General features: G+C 35.7%; 1 protein-coding gene across 2 annotated transcripts in view; it reads right to left on the bottom strand.

Annotated features, from left to right (window-relative positions):
• Positions 1 to 25,644, bottom strand: part of ARHGAP6 (Rho GTPase activating protein 6) — a 1,747,989-nt gene that overhangs the window by 513,372 nt on the left and 1,208,973 nt on the right. For both annotated transcript variants that reach the window (XM_044072553.1, XM_044072552.1), the window contains exon 3: positions 11,365 to 11,436. In XM_044072553.1, the coding sequence (XP_043928488.1) occupies positions 11,365 to 11,436 (72 nt within the window). The remainder of the gene's footprint in view (positions 1 to 11,364; positions 11,437 to 25,644) is intronic.

Raw genomic sequence — 25,644 nt, 5'->3', positions numbered from 1 at the left:
AAATGGTGGAGTATTATATAGATTCACTGCATAAGCTAACAATAAAGATGGCTGACTTGTTGAGGCCACTGAAAGCCCAATATTTTTTGCATAGATTATCTATCCTGCTATCTTATTAGCAATACAGAAGGAAAACCATTGCAAATTCTATAGATCGGTAGAAGCACAAAATGTTGTTACAGAGATAGTGCACAGCAGAAGCTTGAGCAACATACACAATAAAATTAATGTAAATATCCTATCAGAAATGGAGAGGCATTCAAACATGCAAAGGTCCAGAGAGGAGGTACAATTGCAAACATCACAGAGAAGATGCGATGTGGATGAACCTGTGAGGAAAATAACTAAGGAGGAATTAAACAAATGCACACAAAGTGACATTGGCTAGATAAGTAGTACAGACAAGATACTTGGCATAGCAGACAACAGAAATGGAGACAAATGAAATATGAGGAGAGTGCATAAAAAAGCTACAGTAAGAAGAAAATTAATCTAATTAAAGCAGAAATCCACCAAAAGTGGAGAATCTGAAAGTAAATGCAGCAGCTATAGGGAAAGAAATAAAAGAAGCAGAAAAACATACAAGCAAAATTTGCAAATTAAGTCAAAGGGAATTCAGCTGCTCAGTGCTGGACCACCAAGGTGTTGAACAGACTGAGCGGGTCAAAGGAGGGAAGAAGGAAGAGAAGCAAATTGAAAAAGTGGCAAGGAAATCAGAGCTTGTGAGGCTAAGAGGAGAGAGGCCATGACAAAGTGGGCAGCCTGGGCTTGCAGAGAGATATGACAGAAGAAATGAGATGCAGTGCTGCAAGAGAAAAAAAAAAACTGAGTGGATGTTCTCAGTAAACTCTATTTTATGCAGACATTGTGTCATGACTGAATGTCAAAAGAACTAACAGACTAAGATTAAGGAAGTGACAGGACAAAAGGGGGGTAAATGAGAAGTTTTTGTAATACACTGTGCTCTGACAGTAACAGAAATGTACTTGGTAAAAGGAAGGGGCACAGATAGGCAACTTACTGCTAGATCATCTTCCCTATAATAGACCAACTTTCATAATTTCTCTTAAAACAGCTGGCAAAGGCATTATGATATGCTTGAATGAAAAATGAGGGAAGCAAAGAAAGAAATAATAACGGAAATACAAATTGTAGATTCAACTGCAATGTATTAGAGCAGAGTGAAACGGAAAGCAAGAAACTGCAACAAATGTAGGAACAAGTCTAGAAGAAACAGGTAGCAAATACAGCAAAAGGAAGACATAAACAGAAGCAAACAATATATAGAAGGCAAAAGAACTGGGAAAAAAGGAAACGGTGATTGATCTAAGTCCAGAGATGCGCAGATTGCAGGCTGGAGTATGACAAATCCAACTGTATGGGAGTGTGGGAGGAGTCTGATTATAGGCAAAGGTGAAATGCCAGAAGGTCTGGCTTAACAGTGAATCCCAGGAGAGTAGAGTAGAGCCAGTCAAAGGCAGCAATGAGGGGGCAGTTGGGAGGTACAAAACCAATGGCAACAAAACGAATGAGCACTGACTGAAAGTGGTAAGCTGGAGTATGGGGAGGGCAGGGCTTTGTACCCATTCAAAAGGAAAAATATACACAGCAGAATGAGCAGGATGAAAGAAGATGTGGTAGTAGAAGGCAAAACAAGGAGGGAAGATTATGTGTCTACAGTACCCCAGTGCAGAAACACAATAAACTAGGAGGTAGCAAGAAGCCAGCGGTCATCCTTTTCAGAAAGGAATTATATGTCCCTGGAAGGGCTGAGAAAAGTAGAGAGAGGAGATGTGGCATTCGTAAAGGAAGAATAAATGGAAAGAGATGCACAACAATGAATCTCTATGCCCCTAAAAGGATACAGAGGACTTTCACAGCAGGTTATTTGAAGAATAGAATCAGATAAAAAGGGTTGGAAAGGAAATCACTGGAGGGGACATAAATGGCAAACTAGATCCCAAGAACGGCAGGCTGTTTGGCAAAAGAGAGTACAGTATAACAATGAACACAGACTTAGAATGGAAGATGAATGAAGGAGACTGGAAGGATACATGGAAGGAAAAACAGCCCAAAAAGGGAGAGTTCACATTTACCAGAAACTGCTTGACTCAAGCCAGCACACTGGTCAAAATACTAGGAAAAAAGTAAATGCTAAAAATGGTGGTGGAGATAAAAATACAGGAGAAGAGAAATATATATTAGATCATGCTGTTGTAGCAAAGACAATAAAACAGAGAGAGAGAGAGAGAGAAAGAAGCAATATGAGGAGGGGTCAGGATGGAGATGGGTGAGCTACATGTGCAAAGATCAAGAAAGAAACAACAATTACAAAAGCTAATAGCAAAGACAGTGGAGGAGAATGCTATAGATGACAGAATTGTGGAAATACCACTAGAAAATAGTCAAAGCAGCAGCTAGGATAAAATCATGAGAGGGGGATGGCTGGAAAGAAAGAAAGATGAGGTGATAACAAAACTGGAAAGAGAATTAAGCAGTGTGCAAAGGGAAATGTGGAAAAGCAACACAGAATGAGAAGCACTAAGAACAGAGGAAGCAGTAATATAAACTAAACTAGAAGAAAAGGTAACAACTGCAGTGTAAGTACAGCAATAATACTGGAAGGACTACTGCAGGATAACCAGAGAGGAACAGGAGGAACATCTAGCAAGGAAGTACAAAAAAGGAAAAGGTGAATGAGAAGTAACAAGCATTAGGAGAAAAACAGGGAGAGCTCATCGAAGACACACTCCTTTAGGGAATGCTACCAACAAATATACCAGGAACAGGAAAAGTGAAAGGAAGTCCATTGGAACGTCTCAGACAAAGGAGAGGGGTATCTAGTAGAAGGAATACAGAGGGCAAAGCTGAATGAAAAATTCATAATGGAGGAGAGCACAGAGGCAATGAAAATCAGAAAGGTAGGTGGCCAAGACAGATATTCAGTAGATTTTTACAAGTGAGACGGAGGGGCAATATAGGCAGTTATGAATGAGGAGTATGAAAGGAACCAGTGTAGTGGTGATCACAAAGGCTGGGAGAAGATAGGATGGAAGCAGGGGATTACAGACTCCTTAACAAACATAGCCCTCAAGGTAATGTGAATGTGCTAGCCAGGAAACTAGATGAGATGTTGCTTAGAATAACATAGGAGAGGTTAGGAAGGTTTTGTGAAGGGAAGAAGGACAGAAATTAATCAGTGGCCACTGTGATGCCCCACCACTGGACTAGTAATCAAGGAGCCTCAATCCACACCACTGGCAACAGATTCTATATTAGATGAACGTACAATTAAAATGTCAAGTACAACATACTCAACACACTTTAATCAAACTTCATATAATCAGAAACTGAAGTGGCTGAAAATCAGGTAATTGAAAGATTTTGTTTGGCTAACACATTCCCTGTACTGACATACAAGACATATACAAACTACCAATATATACACACACACACACACACACCTACTCGCTCACATTATTTCAAACTTTTCATAGCTAAAAACACTCTTCTGCTTTCTAGGAGAGGGGGGCTTCACCCCTCCCACATCCCCCCTAACTAAATATACCAAGCCCAAGATCACTCGACATTAGAGAAAAGGCAATTTCCCTGTAATGCCAAAGCAAATTCTTTCACAAGGAAAGAATTTGCTTACCTTGCCATTCAAGACAGGTTAGCGTATTGACGTCAGAAGTCAAATTCAGTGACATGGCCACGTAATAGTTTTTGGAACTCCTATTTTCAGCATTTTCAGCTTCTGATTAGATGAATGATTGATTAAAGTGTGTTGAGCATGTTGTACTCAACATTTTAATCATTTGTTCATCTAGTATAGACCCTGGCAACAGTGGGGGGCATACACTGGGAGGATGACAAGTACACACACAGTATTTCCAGATGCAGCTCTCTGCATCAAGTGCAATTTCCCTTAGGAGCAGACAAAAGCACAGTAAGTCCAGGGCTGGTTTGTCTACCTTTCTCCAGAACTCCAGTAAGACTCCCCACTGGCACAGCTATAGAGTTGAGATCTCAGCTGAGTGACCAAGCCAAGACCTCCAGCACCCTCTCTGTCAAACCAGTGCTTTGTGTCCCTGCCCAAGTAGCTGGCACACACACACTCTTTGAGGTTTGATTTACAGACACACACACATACACACACACAGACACACACACACACACACACACACACACACACACACAAACACACACACACACACACACACACACACACACACACACACACACCTTTACAGCCATTAACAACTGGTGTCCAATCTTATTGTGTAATATCAATACTAATTCAAATGGTAGTTTGACCAAGAGCAAGGCTATTAGGAATGACCCACACAGTGTCACCAAATAAATAAGCAAGTACTCTCAAAACTTAAATAGCTCTACACAGATCAGCTGCAATGAAAGGTTTAAATATATTTAATAATAAATAATAAAAGAACAAGACAATAGCTTGCAGAATGACATCATTTCTTGTCATCTGACTTTTAGTTTCCAGGCCCAAAACAACCATTGATGGCAGCTGGTAGCATTTAGCATCTACCTGCAAAACTACATAAACAGGAAGTCATAAAATAAGTGCATTCCTTCATACCTTCAAGACAAGTAGTTACTTCACCCTAAGGACAATACAGAAAGTTTCCTAGTACAGACATTGTGTCTGTTGCTGTAGTGAAAACTGTAAGATACCATATTTTATGGCCTAGCTATAAAGTAATTTAATTTCAGGTATTTTTCTAAAGTTTACTAGACTGATGTTAACCTCCTATATTCCAGTTTCTGTTTTTAAACTGTATACATTTAACAGTTACAATAGTGCATGCACATTTCTGTTCTTTTCCTGTAGAGCACCCTGGGGTTACATTTCAAACAGCTCTTTGCAAATACATTTTCAACACACATGTCTGTGCAAGCAGTTTGATAAACACATGGCATGCAGTTCTAATACATTTGTAACATGAGCATCTTGTATAAATCATTCTGATATTCACCAATGACATTTAATTATTTACAAAATTCCAGCTAGTGGGCTGGCAGTATCTTCTTTTGTTACAGCCACTATCAAGGTTTATAGGCAGACAAGAGCAAAGTGGTGGGACTGTCAGAGATGGCCTTTTTGACACTTTTAAGGCCTTTAACATAGTAGATGTCCCAGTTCCTCTGGGAAATACTAGAAAAAAAATGAAAATTTGAGAAAATGTTATAGGACTGATAAATGCAGTGTATAATGAGCCAGAAATATTAGTAATGGCAAACCTGAGCTTCCACGGCAATCAAAATAGGGAAGAGGACCAGAATGGAGTGTCCTCCCTCCTCAGAGCTCTTTGCACTAGTCACAAAAGAGCTTTCAATTGAAGTGAGGTAAATTTAGAACAACTAGAGGCAAGAAAAAGAATACAATCAAGGTTGCTAATGTATGCAGATGACTGATGCATATGTCAGAGAATATTGACATGGCCAAATTAGAAATGATACCAGTCTTAGAAATGTTTAAAAGGGCCACAGGGCTTAGATGCAAGCAGAAAAAGACAGTGGAGGTGAGGCTAGAAGATGGACAAGGAAAGGGAGGAGTAGGACACATTCAGAAGAGGGATTACCTCTAATATGTGTGGGCATATATAAGACACACATGAAGTGATGCAATACAAAACACTTTGGAGAAGGGGAGAGGAGAAATGGAAACTTCAGGGATACTGGAAAGGTGAAGAAATAAAATATGCACACAATTAAGTTGCATCAATATGATTAAAATGATGATTCTCACAGATATAGTGCATGCACTATGAACCCTGCCAGTGGACCCAATAGAGACCACACTAGGAAAATTACAGAAAGACTTGGAATGGTATACAAAGAAAGGGAAAGAGAAAAGCATGTAAAAAAAAAACAAGTCTGAGTTGGGAAAAAAGGAGCTGGGGACTCCCACACATACCCATGCAGGCCTTAGTGTATAACCTACTTTGGCAGATAGACAGTAAAGGAGAGACTGGAAGGCAAGGGAAGAGATGGAAAACAGGATGGAGAGCAAAATACAAAATAATGAATGAGGAGGCACTAAAGAGATAGGGCAACATGACATGGAGAAAAGGGAAAGAAACAGCCACATGAAATTAAGGCAACTGGACACTTTTATAGGGAAGAAACACATAAAAAAACAGAATAAAAAGGGGTTAAGAGGAATGCAGGAAGTAATGTAGAAAAGGGCAGTTCAAAATCCACATGAATAATACAGGAGTTTGATTTACCACAAAATGAATGGTTAACAGGCACCAGATCGAATGAAAATGGGCAGAAAAGAAGGAAAAAGCAGAAATCAAAGGAAAGAAAAGACAGGAGAGAGGAGAGAAAGGATGGATTCATGGGAGATCTGAAAACAGGGTAATGCTAAAAGCAGAATGATTTATGAACACCTCCGGAGAAAGTAGAAGAAGCCACAAAGAAAGGGATTCTTAAATGATGGGAGGGGGTAAATAGTGGCATACTAGGGAAGGTAAATGATGAAAATTCCAGAAAATAACATCAGAGATGAAGAAAGTGCATGGATGGGAGATCAGTTATTAATAGTGTTGCACAGATGGTATCACACATCTAAAAGCTTATACAATGAGGGAAGGAAAACAGACTAAGGATAACAGAGGTGCTTGACAGAAGTGGGAGGAATGAAACACATGTTCTGGTTGTATACCTAGGCACAAAAGATCTGGACAGAAGCTCTGGAAATTTGGATGACTATATAGGGAAAAGAGGGACGACATTCATAGAAATTTTGCTTGTCGGGTGTAGGAAATGAAGAGTCACTTCGGAAGTAAAAGAAATTTAGGCAAGAAGACTAAAGGCAGAGGAGGTGAAGAGTTTAATAGTCAGAAACTGGAAAACTAAGGGCAAGTACCACAAAGGGGAGGTGGATAGAACATATTCTAAAGCAAAAGAAAATGAGAGGGATGGGAAAAGAGGCAATTAGTTACTTCCAGTCGGGGGGTAAAAGTCACCAGAATAGCAATGAGAAGAAATGAACCGCTTGTGTAAAACTGAAAAGTGCATATATCATATACATACATATATATCTATATATCTTCATCTGTATCTATCTAGCTATATATATATATATATATACATAGATATGTTTTTGTTTTTCCTAGTTTTAAGAAAGCAACTTTGATGCCCAAGAAACACCAGTTTCCCCTGCACCCATACATGCACACACATATATAATTACTGAATTACATTGACACATCACAATGTCACCAGCAAAAACTTCAACCACAAAAAGTCAACAGTGGAAATGCTGATGTTTCACTTATGCATGCATGAGCATAACCCTCACTGCCTTCAAAAAATATATAGTTTTTTTCAGTGGAGGAAAGCCTCCCTGCACTCCCACAATCCCTGCAAATTATGTATTTTAACTGCAAGGTCACACAGTCCCAGGGGAGAGGGAATATTCCCTCACCCAGGGATTGTCGATCTATTACACCTAAATCCAAAAACAGAAGGACAATAACTAAAGTAATATCACCAAATGCCTTCAGTTTGAAACGACCATAGCTACAGGAAACAGACAATTCCACCATAAATGAAAATGCCACTAACATAAAAGGAAACAAGGCAAATAAGTTTAAAAACAATGTTTGATTCACTTTAGTTAAGCTCTTTCATTTATAGCAAGTTAGATTTCATCAGGACTAAAGTGCAAATCATCACCAAAGGTGTTTTAAATTCCAAGTTCACCAATCAAATTCATGTAAAAGTGGCAGCTGACCAAATAAAATTATCAAATGTAATATTAATTCATCACTAACATTAAAAAATGTGCTATATACATTATATGAATAAGAGTAATATATTCACAAAAAATACTTACTGCATCTGTATATGCCGACCTTTTGTTTTCAATTAATTAGCCATCGAAAAATATCTCAACACAAACATATCTAAACTCAAACATGTCTAAACATAAAATATCAACAAAATCAAAATTATACTAGGCTAGGGGCTTATGCTTTTTGACACTGCTATGTGACTTCAGGGTTGGTATATATAAGAAGAAATGGATGTATTAGTTGCAGGTGGGCTTGTCCCCCCCACCCTTGTAAAATGCTTGGCTTTGGATGCAGTTAGATTTTGTTGATATTTTGCTACTTAGATTATTTTAAGAATACCCATATGTGGATGTATGACATTATATGGAAATGTCAAAACACCAAACCACAAAAACACAAATGTTTAATCATCAAAACAAAGTCCCACACTCCCTGTTAAAAAAATCTATATACACATATATTTATATATATATATATATATATATATATATATATATATATATATAGATATATATATGTGTGTTTGTGTGTGTGTGTGTGTGTGTGTGTGTGTGTGTGTGTGTGTGTGTGCATTTGTGTGTGTGTATATATATATATATATATATATATATATATATATATATATACATATATATATGTTTATATATCTATATATGTATATATATGTATGTACAGATATGTATGAGTCTACTTTCCTTCACCAAAATTACATTTAACTGAATTACAAAACAACTAGACCACTTATATGAAAGACAAATTTTGCAAAACCTCCTAACTCCCTTCAGGTATTCACAGTGTAAGTAGCCATTTGGCAACCATGTGAATTTTGCCCTTTTCTCCTGTGTAGTGTGATCTTGGAAATGGTATATTTAGTTAGAGGGGATGTGGGGGTTCAGCCCCCCACACTGGAGGGGTGGGGGGTGAAGGTCCCCACTCAGATGGGTTTAAATTTGTTCCAGTTAGTTGTTTTGTCCTGGTGGCCAAGTGTTTACTTACCCTGTGACTGTCAGTGACCTGAAGTTTCATAAAGTTCATCTTTTGTACAAGCAGTATTGTTCTTTTGAAATTCGGTTAAGTGTAAATTTGGTGAAAGAAAATACACCCATATATATATATATATATATATATATATATATATATATATATATATATATGGGATTGGTACTGATACCCAAAGGAACTTTTCACCGAAGCAGAAACAGCTGGGCATACTTCCGTGGAAGTGCTTTTTAATGAAAAAGCATTTTCCCGGAAGTATGCCTGCAGCTAGAGGGAGTCGGGGGGGGGGGGATGACTGTTGCGGAGATTGTACTACGGTGTAGATAAGGGAATATTCCATTTTCCTCACTGTAGTGCGATCTCGGAGTGAGAATATTAAAGTAGGGGGTGTGGGGGGTGCAGTGGGGCTTGCCCCCTGCATAAAAGTAGATTTATTGTTTTTTTTTTGTTTTTTAATGCACTTTAACAAAAGAGCTTTTCAGGTGAAAGCACTTTCATTAAAGTGTGTTCGGTGGTTGTGGATTCAGACTATTAAACTTATGTTCAATAGTCCTTGATCCATAATTTTTATATATATATATATATATATATATATATATATATATATATATATATATGTATACATATATATCTATATATATATATATATATATATATATGTATACATATATATCTATATATATATATATATATATATATATATATATATATATATATATATATATATCAACACCAACTCCAAGATCATACTACAATAGGGAAAGGCAAGACACCCAATCTCTACTGATTTGTGATTTTACTCAGGGAAAAACTGTTAATGTTTGATCAGTTAATTTTCCAAGTTTGAAGAAACAACTTCTCAATGAAAGAAATGCGACTCATATTTCTCTTTCTCTCATTATATATATATGGATTCACTTTATATCCTCAAAATACTGAAATATCAAAATTCAGTATTTCGAAGCTATAAAGTAAAATTTTTGAAATCACGAAAATTCAGAACCGCGAAATTCAAAATCTCTCACACCGGAGATTTTGAATTTCGTACTTCTGCTGCACACACACACACACACACACACACACACACACACACACACACACACACACACACACACACACACACACACACACACCATCCTCCCCACACACAAACACAAGCTCAGTACTACATAAAAACAGGAGGGCAAGCCCCCCTGCACCCCCCCCTGCTTAAATATTCTCACACCGAAGTCGCACTACACACAAACACACACAAAACACCACCACACAAGCTACATTCTTCTCGTACACACACATCACAGCAACAAAACACACTGACACACATGAAAATCCTTAACACACACTTACCTGAATCCATAACCACAGGGAAACCTCAGAAGCACAAAATTCAAAACTGCCGGTATTTATGATTTTGAATTTCGCTCTTCTGAACTTTCGCTGTTCTCATGATTCCACTTTATGGCTCGAAATACAGAATTTCGAGCTTCTAAAGTGAATCCATATATATATATATATATATATATATATATATTTATATATATTTACTATGCCCAAGAGTACTGTACCTTAGAGGAAAGGGAGGTTCTCTAAGAAAAGCAATTTCAGAGTTTATTTCCCAAAACTACCAAAACTACACTTAAAATATAGAGAGTTGTGAGGCTTGTCTTTTCTTTCTTTATATTAAAACAGGAACCTCTATAGTCACAATGCTCTGCTGATTAAAATCTTACTAACAGATTTTTGGATCAGAAAACATTTTGAAGCCTCCAAAGTCATGTATAAATTCACAGCATATTCATAAAGTCCAAGTTATGTAGAAAACATGCAATACATTTCAAGATGTATTTTGTGATTTGCTGAACATAACTGTATTTATTTTGTTTTGTTTTGTTCACAAAGCTGGCCAAACGGGTATAATCAGCATAGGCTCTTGGAGAAGATCTCCAAGTGTTAGAAAATACACTCGCAATCAGTATTACCTGTTTCATAATAGTTCATACAAATTATATTGCGAGTACTCAAGAAGCAGTACAGTACAGAGAGTAAACTGACAAATAATGTAACCTTACATACAGACATTAGGCAGTTAAAAAAGTGTATGCATATATGTATGTGTCTGTGTATAAATTTCAACTGCCTATTAGTTTAGATGTAGGTTTGTGCTGTTGCATATAAATAACTTATAAATATTTACAATATTTAACAAAAGAGTTTCAGTATGAGAGTAGAAAGGGGCAAAATGCAGGTAAAGGAGAGGTTAGTATGATGTAAGTAAGAAATAAGAAGGTGGAGAAGAAAGAAGAGTTTTACTTTAAAAGAACTAGGGTGGTGTTAATAGAGGATTCTGATGAAAGTAAATAATTGTTAAATGGAATGCAAAGAAAATAAACATAAATTTATGTAAACGCTGTTTCAGCAGAACAGGATTAGTCAAATAATTAATCGGTGGTCTTTTTTGGTTATTAATATTAAGAAAGATTGTTTAGTTTTAACACTTGGTATCAGCTACCATTTATATAAATAAGCAAATTACCTTTGTCTTTATTTTTCTCTTTTCCTAATGAGTCCAGTTTTCTTCTCAAAGATTTCTTCCTCTTCTGTCCATCTGAAAACATCAACAAAATAATTGTATGCTGCAGATTGCAAAAAATAGGATTACAAACTCTTACAAAAGAAATCTTAGCATACAAAATGCTTACATTATTTAAAGAAGAAAAGTCTAGATTGCTGTGTAATTCATACTGTACATATCTGAGTAACCATTTCCTGATATGGATACACCTTGAAAAACATATTCCACTGTTTAGACCTACAAAGTGTAATTCTTGTTTCTTTTTTACATAATTATTCAAATTAGGCTTATTTGTAGAAATTATCAGGATTATGGTCCTTTTACCAGTCATAGAGGGACACCTACAGGTAATTACCTATAAATTTTACTACAGTAATATCACATCTATACGACTGGCTTCATATTGGCTCACTTTCTTTTATGCCAATAATCACAAGAATGTTAAAAGGTAAAGCTGTCCATTTAGATATTAAACAAGCATTGCAAAATAAGGTGTCTCTTAAGATAGTTACACTGCACAGAGAGCTGTAATTACATTCCAAAATTGGGGAAAATATAGGATTGTTAAGCACTTCGTGACATCAAAAAGGTGCTTAACAAACTTGCTGTTAAGCTCTAGTCTCATGCTAGAGCACTGGTGACTTTCAGAGGTCACCACAGAAGAGAGATGCAAAGCTGTTTAACATTTCATTTTGACTTTTTTTAAGTGTAAATGAAGCATCCAACAATTTCCAGCAGCTCTTCTGTGGTAGCTGCCTGGGTTGGAGCAGTAAGTGTTTTACAACTTTCAAACCTGTAAATTTTAGTGATTCTGCATTTTTCTCCTTGTAGAATATATGAGTAAATAAAGCCCCATACACTACCAAGAATTATGTCCCATCTCTCCAAACTCAACCCCCAGTTATTATGTGTTCTCCACATGAAAGCCAAGATATACCTCTCAAGCTTCACTTTAGTGATGAATCTCTTGACATCCATGTCTTGAACACTTATAAAAATGGCATTGTGTTTATATGATCTACATGAAAAGCAAAGGTTCCCTTCTGAGCTGAGATAGCTGCGGTAACAGGCCAGCATTTAACAAATCTTCATAAATAGCACTTTATAAGGTGCAGAACCCCTTTTTATGATTTTTCACCAATGCAACCCTAACATTGAAGACGTAACTCAATGGAGAAAGTGAAAATTACGGTTTAAGGGAAACTGCTGTCTCCACTGCTACATTGCAATTCCGAAAAGATAAATGAGCATGAAAACATGATTCAAGCACCTTTGCTTTGGAAACCTGTCTGCCTTCTATCTTTATATGATACTCTTTGTTATATGCGCTTCATATGAATGCAGACACAATGAAGAATGGTTTAAAAACACAAATTCCAAACTGTGCTGTTATGCCTGTTTCATTTTTAAAGTATTTATTTTTAATACCATGGTTTTGCTGATCCATTCCCTCAATGTACGGCTGTGCTTCTCGCACATCTGTTGCATATACATATAGAAGTATCTAAAATTATCTAAACCAGCATATGATCAACAGTCAGAATATCAACAACAAAATATCTAAACTACAAAATATCTAAACTGCAAAGCATATAACCACGAAATACTGACAGAACTGAAAATATACTGGGGAGCTGCTGTGCAACCTCAGAGCTGATATATATGACGGCTAGGTGGTAGGGGGGCTAGAAGCCCCTAAACCACTTCTAATTATATATACCTTTTGTGTGACCTTGGGGAAGGTCATGTGACCGTACATGCTTCTTCCCATATGAAGAACTGCTAGACCATTTCTATTTAAATGCTGCAATAGCACAGCCAAATATGTTTGTCATCAGTGACTGATACTATCATAAAAGAATTTTAAACCATTCTGGAACGCATTCTAGTCATTTGTGGAGCTTAATTTTTGAACAGTGAATTAGCAGACATGCACTCAAGTACATGACTTGTACAAAGCTTTTGTTTAATCTGTTACATGAAAAAGAAAAAACAGTTAATAGTTCTTTTCATGCACTTATAATTAAAAATAATAAAAGTACATGAAGGTTCAGTCTGTTTTTCTTAAAACGTAGATAGAATCTAGCACCATGGCTAATGCCTTCAAGGAGAATCAGTAGAGTCATTAAATCGAAACAGTATATAGCATTTACAAATCTGATGTCAATTCAAAACTTGTTTAACCTCCATCCTATAATTTCTAAATTCATTATAAAGATTACTATATTTGATTTCATCAGTCCCTGCTTGCCTGTTATCCTTTGCCTTTTAAATATATTTAAAATTTGCAGCAATGTAATAAATTCTGGGCATTACTTGCCACATAACACACAAATTCACATAAGATGCAATTTGTTTTAGTTTATTATAGTTTCACAATTTTTTTTGTTTTGCTGCTACATTTGACCACCATCTTTATCAAGAAGTTCCTTCCCTTTGACTGTACTCCAGTTTTACTCCTCATAGATGGTGTTGCTTTTGGAAGAAATCTTAATAACATATGTGCTAGGTGTGTCAACAGCAGTTGACTTCTAAGTAGTGCATTATATTTGCTGAATGCACAGATTTTTTTAAGTGCCTTCCCTATCTCACTTATTCTCACTTATGTCTTAGAATTTGTGACACACTTTGTATTGCATGCAAAGTGAGCCATTCCCAAACTCTGCATGCCTCTGGTTCTACACATGTAACTGTATTGCCTACTTTGTGTAGCACAAGCCAACTTCATTGATGTACAAGGATGATGTCCTGACAGTGACCTAGACTTGTGTCCATTTATGCAGTCCTGGCACCTATAAGACTTGGCAGAGGAGAGGAATTATAAGGCTTTACTTGTCCACCTGTACTCTCCTCTTCCCAGTTGGTGACCACAATGCAGGTGGGTTAGTCACCTGAATTGTAGTCAATAACATGTTATCAGAAACAGTAGATCTTAAACAAAATACACACCCACAAAAGTCAGCAGAGTCAATGATACGGATTTGCAAAAACAAAACTTTTAGAGCGGAACATGCGTATGATTCAGGACTTAACCCCAGAGTGACAGTAACTGCAGAAAAGAAGACTTTGCAAAGTAGAATGGGGCAGGGTCACACCAAGATACACATAGAGCTGTCATCTGTTAGCATGTCATACTCTGGATAGTCTGAGGACATTTTGTGCAGTTAGTCAATGTGTAACAGCTAGTCAGTTATGGTTCCCACATACTAGTACTTTGATGGATTATGAAACTGTAACAATACACTCACATACTACTCATGAGTAGCAGCAGAATCTATATTACCCCCTATTATGAATGGATTTGTCATGCTGGCAAAATGTAGTTATTTGTGTCTGAAACTTCTCTAACTGCATTTCACTGTTGTAGTTATATTGGGTAATGTATTTACCCAATTGCCCATAAATACTTGTGCATACTTGCATTAAAGTGTACATTATTACATTACAGTAACCATGTACTAAACAATGCACTGACACCAGTGTTATATACAAGTAATATAAAGTGTTTAGTATGCATTATGTTTACTAGACAGTGTAGCAACTACATAGCATTACAATACATTCCAGGCAGCAAAGTGTTGCTTAAGATATTTGTACAATTAATGGAGATATTGGTTACAGGTATTTTCTGCTGCTGTATTGCTGTTGTATCTCTCCTGTAGTAATTATTGTTGAAACACACTGCTGTTTTCATCTGCTGTGTTATTTAGTTCTTTCTTCTGCCTCTTTAGCTTAAGTTGTTTTGGCAGGCAGTGCAATGTTAAAGAAGTATAACTCATAAGTCTATTTGGACCTTCTATATCTGGATGCATAGGTGCAATAGAGGTGTGTTCAACTATAGTTTGCATATTACCCATAAATCCTTGTTAGATATATTTACATGCTATGTTAACATAATTTCTATACTATGTATTTATACTATACTTTGATGTCACTATACTGGAGTACAATATATTATGCATGCACATACCATATAAGTACCCAGTGTTGACTCCACAAGTGAAATGAATATTGCTAACAGTCAACCTACAGCTAAAATGATGTCGCCAATTACACTTTTGATTATTAATTTAATGATCTTTATTTATGTTTACGTTCAGTAAACAGTATTTTCTCAAGATATGTACATAGCTGATATGGAAAAAAGATGGCACAAAAGAGATAAAGCAAAGTCCACATTCACCAGCTGGTGAACACAGGATACAGGAGAAGAGTGAGTTTGGGAGCCAGCACTGCTCTTCATAGAGATTAGTGCTTAGACAGTATAGGAAGCCCCTAGCCCAACCACCTCTGTACTAGCATTATTCAGAAGACCACTGTGAGCTGTTAGGCATGAGCATCACTTTAAGTGTCTTCATACCTTATAGGAAAAAGCTTGGTACCCCCTCTTTACCAGCACATTTACCTACTCTGGCCATTGTTGATGGGTTTGGTTCACTGAGACTTCAAGAATGGCTTACATTACACCAGCATGTCAACCCTATGCCTTCCCTGATGTAAAATAATTAAGCATAGCCTCATCATTCCTCTCTTTCCCAAAAAGATCTTACAGGTGCTTGATCCATTAACTGCAACCAGGCTCCCTGGACCACGGTAAAGACATTATCCCTCTACATCAAAAGAGCTGACTTTCACTGCAAAACTTGTGGATTTGGCAGGTATTTGTGGATTTAAAAAGGGTAGTCAGACAATGATGTTGAGTGCTGTTAGTCCAAGAAATTCTGAAACATGCATGTTAATGGCATACATTAGTCATATACAGTATGGTATTGAAGAGCAAAACATGGCAGCCAGACAGCTAGCCTGTATATAATGTAAGTCTATAGTATTATAAATTGCTCACATATGTGGGATTACGACTACATGGAGAAAAAATAAAGTTGCCTGTTACCAAGGTGTGTTCATATATTTTACATCACATCATTTGAGCTGTATCAATTTTTAGGTCTGTATTCAATATGCACATAACTAGTGGTCCTAGCATGTGTTTGTTGAAGTTGAATATTAGCATGGAAGATACTACCTCTATAATATGATAGTGTCTATATTTGTGTAACTTCTGTAGGACACCACTATATGTAAAGGACAGTATGTCCCCTACTTTTTTAATGCTTTTTCTGGCACCTTTTGTAGACAGCAATACATATCTTCATAATTAGCTGTTGCTCATAGACCTACTGTGCTCTTAAAAAAACTATTTGATGTCCACAAGTGTCCATAACAGTATGCTGCATGCATGTCCATTCTACCAGCAAGTAATATCTATGTGGTTGTGTAGAAAAAGTTTCTACTGTAAGTTCAGTTAGAGTAGGTTTTCTTTCTTTCCATACACATATTATAATTCTCAATCTCCCCTCTCTCTCTATATATATATATATATCGGTATGTTTGTGTGCATGTGTGTGTGTTATCTATAAATCTGCATAGTCAGTGTTGCAATTCATATGACTATTATGCATGGACTTTGTTAAATTGCCCCTTTAAAAACTCCAAAAACATAATTACATTGTCCCTTTAATTACACCAAACAATCCGAGTATTATGGTGTAAAACTTTTCAGGATCCCACTCTAGATATGCACATCTCTTGCTTCTATATTACCTTCATGTTTACAATGAAAATGGCAACTTCTTTTCTCCTTAGTTTTTGCTTGAAAATACATTTTACATGCCAGATACCATACAATTTTTAATACCTTCATCTCAAAGGGAACCACAATTATTTTGTGAAAACAGGTTATGCTTTTGATCTGAGTTCTATATAAAGGTGTAAACTGCAGTACAAAATATAGATGATTATTAGCAGGTCTCCAATCATAACCACATTATTATGAGAAACATGAATGCCAAGGAATTTACCTCATGAGAGAAGCATAATACAAGGTTATGACTGGAGACCCGATTATAATTTTTTGTAGTTCATGGAGCTTTAACCACTACATGTACTACTAGCTACAGAAAAAAGTGTGAAATGATTTACTGGCTTTCAAAGCTAGTAAAACACTGAGTGCTGTCAAATGGATAGCAACATACATCAGGGCAACATGTTGACACAAGGTCAGGGCTAGAGTGTAGACATGGCAGACAGAAACAAAGCTGAGAGTTACAAAACCTAGTGACTAGTGTGAGTTCTGAACTTAACATCACTTGGGTGGGTACTAAGATCATATGTTGCACTACTGATGTGCTTAACTTATGTTTTTGCTGATATTGGTAACTTGATCATGGGTAGGTGCTAGACTTAATTCTGTAGAATGTCTGAACATTTTTGGGTGCCCAGGTTCATTCATCTTCTTTTATCCTTTGTGGCTTTGGTTGCTTTATTTCTTGTAGATGAGATTGTGTTCCTCTTTTAGGAAGTAATGGATAGTTACCAGCTCTGCCTCATGCTATGAATGAAAGGACACATACTTAGTTCTTTGTGAATTATGAAGTGCTTTATTTGGCAGATAGGTTCACAGCAAGTCTCGACAAGAGAAAAATCCAGTGCTATCTGAAACCTGCATGGTTTCAACATCAACATCTTCTGACATTCCAGATTCCAATCTTAAGGTGAATTTTTTATTTCTTTTTTTTTTTTTATTGTAGAGAGATCAGATTTATCAGAATCCAAATCTCCCATTAATCTTTCCAGCTCTAGCACAATATGTTACAACAGATGTCTCAGACTTTGCTTGGGAAGCAGTGTCTATGGAGATAAAAGTGGGGAGTCTTTTGAAAAGAAAAGGCAGTCCGAAGTGCATAAACATAAAATAGAAGCACTTAATAAACCCTCAACTCTCTCAGTCTCCTAAGGTCTCTAGGACATCTACATGTGTTTACTGATACCACTGTGGTACGTAAACAAACAGGGGTAACCAGATCCTACCCTATGTGCAGATAATCCATAGTATCCCAGGAGGTAGCTTTTCAGTACCATCTTACTCTAGAAGCATATTACATACCATCAGACCAAAACTGCCAGAACAGACCTTCACATATAGAAACAGAATCAGGTAGTCTTTCGGTTATTGATGGGGAACACCTTAAATTGATCTTTTCACTTCTATTCACAACACAAGTTGACAAAATTCTGCTCCAGGGCTTCATTGAAGGCCTGGAAGACAGATGCTTTTTTCTTTTCCTTGAGCAGAAATGATCCTGTATGCTTTTCCAGCCATTCTCTAATATACAAAGTTTTATAAGAACTCTCTAAAGATCATTGTGACGTCCTTCTTGCTCAGGCAATAGCAGTTTGCCCTTCTTTTGGAAATGGATGGGGCAATTATCCCAAGGTTCCTCACAGACTGGACCTACTTAGATAAGGTATGTTTGTTACATCCCAACCCCAAACAACTGCAACTAACTGCCTGGAGGATAAAATCTTAATACCTTTTAGGCTCCTATTTCCTGAGGATGTGAAGAATGTATTAAAGAAGGCAAGAAATCCTGCTACTGGAAAGTCATATATTAGTAAAAGGAAAAGGTTTTATAGGTGGTGCTAAAAATTTAACCAGCACCGATTCAGGGCTACAGTTTGCAATATCTGTGTGAGTTACTATCCTATGGCCTGTCTTACTCCTCTATCAAGGCTTATTTATTGGCCAATTCATCATGCCTGCCCACAATCCCCCTATTTCAATGGAATCTCATATGAAAATGTTTTTGAAAGAGATGTTGCATATCAAGCCTCTTAGAAAACAGGGGTGTTCTCCTTGGGCCTTAATTTTGTGTAAGAAAAAAACTAACTCTTGCTCCATTTGAATGAGTTCATGAGGCTGAATTGAGGTTCTTAGCATGGAAAACAACATTACTGAGTGCTCTGATCTCTGCATGAAGAGTATCTGAGTTGCAATGTCTTATGATGAGTCACCTCTGGCTCATTTTCCAGAAAGATAGGATTTCCTTGAGAACTAATCCTTCCTTTATGCCTTAAGTGGTATCAGAGTTTACTTTAAGCCAGGCTAATTCATCTCCCAGTCTTCTTGCTAGAAACTAAAAATGAGAAATGAGAAATTATACTCCATATCTTGGATGTCCACAGGTAACTCGGGTACTATCCCAACAGAAGAAAATCTTTCAGGAACTCCAATCAGTTGTTCATTTTTTGTGAAGGTGAAAAAAAGGACAACCTGTTTCAAAGCAGACTATTTCCAAATTGTGGTCACATGCAATACACTTTTGTTATAATTACAACAAGATAATTCCATCCAGGCTCAACACTCATTCGACCAAGGCCTGAGAAATTGACTTTTTGGAAAGGATTGGATTCTAGAAGGATTATAGAGTTCTTTCCAGGTCTAGGATAGGCTTTGCTAGGATCATTCTCCAGGGGTTCCTGGACCCTCATCCTTCCTCCTCCCATTTAGTCTAAGCTATGGTAATGTACCCATACAGATAAATCTACTGCAGCAGTGATTCTAATGGTCAACAACAGGAGGTGTTTGAATGATCACTGCTGCAGTAGCATCCTCCTTATTTCTGTATGTTTTTGTTGATAGGATGAGGACCACTGCTTTTAATTTCCTAGCATTGATCATTTCAGGGCTCGGTGCCCAATGCACTTTTTTATTTTAGTTAGCTCAGCTTGACTAATTGTTTGGGTGCATGGAAGGTACCCTCAAGCTTTGGAAGCTGATTGTTTGTTATATCTTTTTCAGAATATAAACCATATAATTAAGGGTACTGCAGCAATGATCATACAAGTGAATGAAACAAGGGGGGAAGTCAAATAGTGATAGTATTATAAATAGATAATCCCAATTTAGAGAGTCAAAAGCTTTCTCTATGTCAAAACCTACTATAAGTATCTCTTTATTTTCTTTATTTACATAATCTATAAGAGCAAATATCCTCTTGATATTATTGTGCATGTGTCTATTGAATATAAATCCTGTTTGGTCATTGTTGATTGTTTTAGATAAGGGTATTTTAATTCTGTTAGCTAAAATTGACATGAATATCTTGTAATCATTATTCAGTAGTGATATGGGTCTATATGAGGTGCATAGATTTGATGTGTTATCCTCTTTTAGGATCAGAGTAATTAAAGAGTATTTCCAAGAGGGTGGACTTATTGCATTTGTTTGAACCTCTATTAAAGTTTTATGGAGTATGGAGGCTATTGTTGGGGGAAAAAGTTTACATAATTCCATAGCGATACCACCTGGTGCTTTGTTAGTCTTCCCTTCTTTAATTTTATTAATAACTTCCCTATAGGATATAGGCTTTTGTAACTCTGATTTTAATTCTTCTCGTATCTTTTTAATATTAGTAAAATTAATAACTGTGTTTAGTTGTTCAGTATGGAAATTCTCTTTTTTAAAGTGCTCCATATAGTGATATGTGAATACATCAAGAACATCACATTTCATGATAAATGTTGTTAATATTATTGAATTTGGCTTTTATTTTGATTCTTGTGGATAACTAATGTAGATATTTGGGAGAGATGGCTAAGGGGTTTACTTTTAATTTTTCTAATGCTAAACTAGTTTTATATGTTAATATTTCATTATATTTATTATTTAACTCCTCTATTTTCTTTCTGATTTGTGGGGAGTCTTGATTTTTTTTTCATTTTTAATTGACATGAGTTTGGATTGTGCATCTAATAATTATTTATCCCATTCTTTTATTTTATTTTTGCACCACGTAAGAGTTTTACCAAATATATAGGCCTTTAATGAGTCCCATTTCATTATTTTATTGATTTCTGTTGTATAATTAGTATCTAGGAAAAACTGTAATTCTGATAACAGCCAAGGTTTAAATTCTTTAATGTTTGTTATATATGATGGAATTCTAGATGATAAGATTAAAGGTTTGAAGTCAGTTTGGATTTTTAAAATCAAAGAATCATGGTCTGAAAAGGGGCATGGAGTAATTAAGAAGTTAATGATTTTTAAATGCAGGTCTTGGACAATTAATATTTTCTCTATTCTAGTTTGAGTGCCATATCTGTGGTCTTGATGGGAAAACAATAGAGATTTATCATCTTTCAAATTAACTGTGTCTCATAAATGAAATGAATCAATCTCTTTTTAAAGATTTGGAGAGGGAGGAAATCCTAAGGGGTCTCTTATTAGTGGTTTCAGATGAATCTAGAATGCAGTTGAAATTTCCTTCTATTATTAGATTACCCTTATGATTATTAGAGATGAAATCTAAGTGTTTTTTGATTGCTCCTACTCCGATACCAGGGAACCAGTATAGGTTTACCTATGTCCATATTCTATTTTTAAATTTGACAACTACCACAGCCGTAAGACCTTCTTTGTCTTCATATTTAAAGATGGTTTCTGGCATTATAATATTATTTTTTCCACAAGACTGTTACACCTTTAGTCTTTGTCTTGTGGGTAGACTGAGCTAAGATTAAATAAATGTGTCTCTTGAAGAAAAACTAATTGTGCTTTGTATAATTTTAAGTATTTCAACAAATTAGATCATTTACTTGGGTTATTTAAACCACTGGTATTCAAGGATAATAAGGTTAAATCCATATCAGTTTATTTGTCAAAAGGATGTGTCTTTTTTTTGACTATTCGACATATTCCTCTGATAACAGCAAAAAATATATTTTTACGTATATGTATTTAAGAGAATTTGTCAGATTTTTCTGTCATAAAAATCAATAAAATACTGTTTTGGTCCGGCTTAAAAAGAAAAAGAGATTTTTTAGATAATGTCAAGATAAACATAACAACAAATGATGTAACTGAATTCCACTCTAAACATGGAATGAAAATTATTCCTAATCTAATAGATAAAAATAAGTGTATTAGATTATCACTCATACTTTTAACAGACATAAAAGATCTTTGAGCTCCATAAGATTAACTAATATATGGAGAACAGTTTATAAAGAGAATATAAGAACTAAAAATATATATTTCTTTTCTTTTTTTTTTAAATTTTTTAAAAATGTTGACATAGTTTAACAACACTATAATGTCCTACTGTTCATGAATATGATAGTAGCATTAGTTGTATTTCTAACTACTTAACTATTAAAACATATATGATGTAAACAAACAATGTTTATCATATTTCTTAAAATATTCTCCTTAATAGAAATGATTGTGTTACTTGCGATGCAGCATCAATGGTATTAGTCATGTGAAAAAGTGTGTTTAATCTAAAAAGATGTCATACAGAACAACATTGTTCGGATAGGTTGCTAGAATAAATTAATCTACACAAATACCTTGAGTTATTATATACTCTACCAATTACATTAGAGTAACAACACAAAAATGTTTCTTTAACCAACTTTGTTGTTAAACTTTGCCCATAAATACTATAGATAGCCATGAGCTAAAAGCTGTTTGCAACCACACCTGCTGATAAAAATATACCTTGTACCAAAAGCACATGCACCCTCCTATACACATTCCTTTTAAATACATATAAATATATCTCTTGTAAAAACTAAGTTCATATCATCTTCCAGATGAAAAGGATACCAACGTGTTTGTAACTTACATTTTGGCAATATGTCTATGATGTACTGTTCCACATTAGTCTTGGCCATTCACAGTTAAATATATATTACATTAGGTTACTAACTTCCTACTGCCACTCAAATCCCACTGTTGATTAACATTTTATTGTTCAAAGTTCAACAGTGTATTCTCTTTTAATATTTTGCATACACAGTCAGAAGGAATGACTCATATGATGAAGAAAGACTGTAACTTACAGAAAAACTGAGACAAAGAAAGAACAGAATATCACAAACGGAAATCTGTAGTTTCCCCTTGTGATCTGTGAACAAAAGCTATCACACCATTAAGACAAAAATTTGTCTAAATAACAATAGTGTTGAGGAACAAGTTTTTGTAAAATAAGATATAAGACTAGGTTTACGGTCTGAGGAATAATAAAGGTTAGAGTTAACACACATTAGTAAGGTGTGAAGAGGAACACTGTAACATTGCTATGAAGGCAGGTGGATATTGCAGTTACAGTCAGAACTTGATGAGGTTATATGAAGGTATAACCACTACCTAATTAATTAGTCCATTAATGAGTCTGGTAATGGCACATAACTAGACTGACTGCTAATGATAAATCATTTACTAGGTCCAGTCAGAACAACTGCTCTCATTCAATTAATTATGTCAGCATGTTGGGTATTATACTGCAGTTCTATTATGTGAGACAAGAAGTTATTAACTATACAGGCAGATCTTGGTATAGAATTCAATAAAAAAGCAAGTAAGCTCCTTCATACAGCTAATTCAATGTTTGCAAAATTGTACCAAAGCTTCACGGAGCCGTTTGGTGATGATGTCAGTGTTTCCTGTTGTCATAGTAACCTAGCTGAAGTGAAAAAACAGCTTGGGATATGAGCGAAGCAGAGTTAAGCACTCGTGAGTCTTAATTATTGTTACGCTTCAGTTCTGCCTCCCAGCTGTGCAAACTTTCCCTCTCTTTTTTCCCCCATTCAGATAAATAGTCAGTTAAACAAGGGGAAGTAGTCTGAAATCCAGACAACCATAAATCAGAAGGAAAACACTAACAGTCATCTTAGAACACAAGTAGCATATGCATAAACATAACAGCAAAGCCCCCAGCCACCCAACAACCACAGCACCAATCTTCACCTCACACTGTCCCAAATAAAGCATAAAGTATTTCAGAGACCATCTAAGCAGGCAAGTCTCATAACTGCTTTTATGCATTACCATCTGTTCCCTCTTCCAGCATTCTCAGCATCTAGTTGCAAAATCAGTCGAACTGTTACCAAGACACATCTATGATCACAGTCAATACACAGGGTATTCAGATGAATCACCAAACACCCAGATATGCTAAACATTGGTACAGGGTCGCATCTGTAAGCCACATCAAACTTATGCCTACCAGAAAGCTAATGAAACATAAGTCGGGGTAAAGCAGTAATGGCAAAGTGATATATTGCCATTTTAACTATACAAGACAGCTGGAATAAGCAAAACAAGCCAGTCGGAACTAACGCAATTCAATATCATAAGGAATATCATAACTAGGGCCAAATAAAATGAAGAAAATGTTTCTTTTTATCAGACCAGATTATTTAAGTGAATTTAAAAAGTAGAAACAAAAAGCAATCTAGAGGCAAATATAAACACATATCATAGTAAAAATAGTTTTTATATTTGTGTTCTATAAAGTTTATGGTAAGTAGAACATACAAATTTATTCACTAGCAAAGTAAATTAGGTTATGCTGAAAATACCTGTATCTTTGTAGTAACTATTAGAATCCTCAATTATTCAAAGTTTAAATATCAGTGCTTCTAGTTTGATTACTTAACTTTTAGTTTTAAGCATAAATGAGAGATTTACATTTTCATTTTGATTAGTTCTGATAACAGTTCAAGTCATAGTTAAAAGGTTTTTTTTTTTTGGAAGTTAACGTAAACAAGCAATTTCTTTTTACAACAGATGTTTTGGGCTCAGTCTTTTTTTTTGTCTTTTTTTCCTGACATCAGTCCAATCACTTGTTTCTGTTATTCTTTTGAGAGATGGGGATATCCATTCCATATCTTCTGGTATAGAAATCACATTATTATTTTTGGTAAATGATGAATCTTCTTCTAGATCATTAAAAGGTCTCATCTCATTGGCGTATATAATTTTTATCTTAGCTGGAAAGACAAGTTGAGCTTTGATATTGTTTTGCTTTAGTAGTTTTATCATTGGCCATACTCTTTTTCTTTGGTCAATTAATCTGGTGGAGTAATCATTATCAAATCTTATCAAGTTCTGGCTATGCTTTAACGGTGCTTTCCTCCAGGCAGATCTTAGAATTAATTCTTTGTCCAAATATGAGAGAAATTTTATAACAATTGATCTGGGAGGGGTATTTGGTGATGAGGAAGCAGGTTTCCTCAGAGATCTGTGGGCTCTCTTGATACCAAAGAAAAGACCTTCTTTTAAGTCTAGGAAATCCAGAAGCCAAGTAGTTAAACATGAAATGATATCCTCACCTTCTGTGTTTTCTGGTAACCCGAAAATTCTAATATTGTTTCTCCTCTCTCTATTTTCTAAGTCATCTATTTTGTTTAGCAACCAAGTATTTTGTTTCAGAAGATATTCTTTTTGTGTTTCCTCTTTGAGTCTCAGTTCAATGTCATTTAGAGAGGTTTCAATATTTACTATTTTTTATTGATGTTGTAACAATTCCTTAAATGTATCAGTCTGCTTCTGGCAGTTTGTTTTAAGATTCTCTAAGTTTTCTTTAAAGTCATCCATCTTCAAGGATAGCTCCTGCA

This window comes from Protopterus annectens, chromosome 5.part0 (assembly GCF_019279795.1).
Source record: "Protopterus annectens isolate FY-2018-M chromosome 5.part0, PAN1.0, whole genome shotgun sequence".
Taxonomy (NCBI): Eukaryota; Metazoa; Chordata; order Ceratodontiformes; family Protopteridae; genus Protopterus; species Protopterus annectens.
The sequence above is the reverse complement of the archived record's forward strand: the minus strand, read 5'-3'. Positions and strand labels throughout refer to the sequence as shown.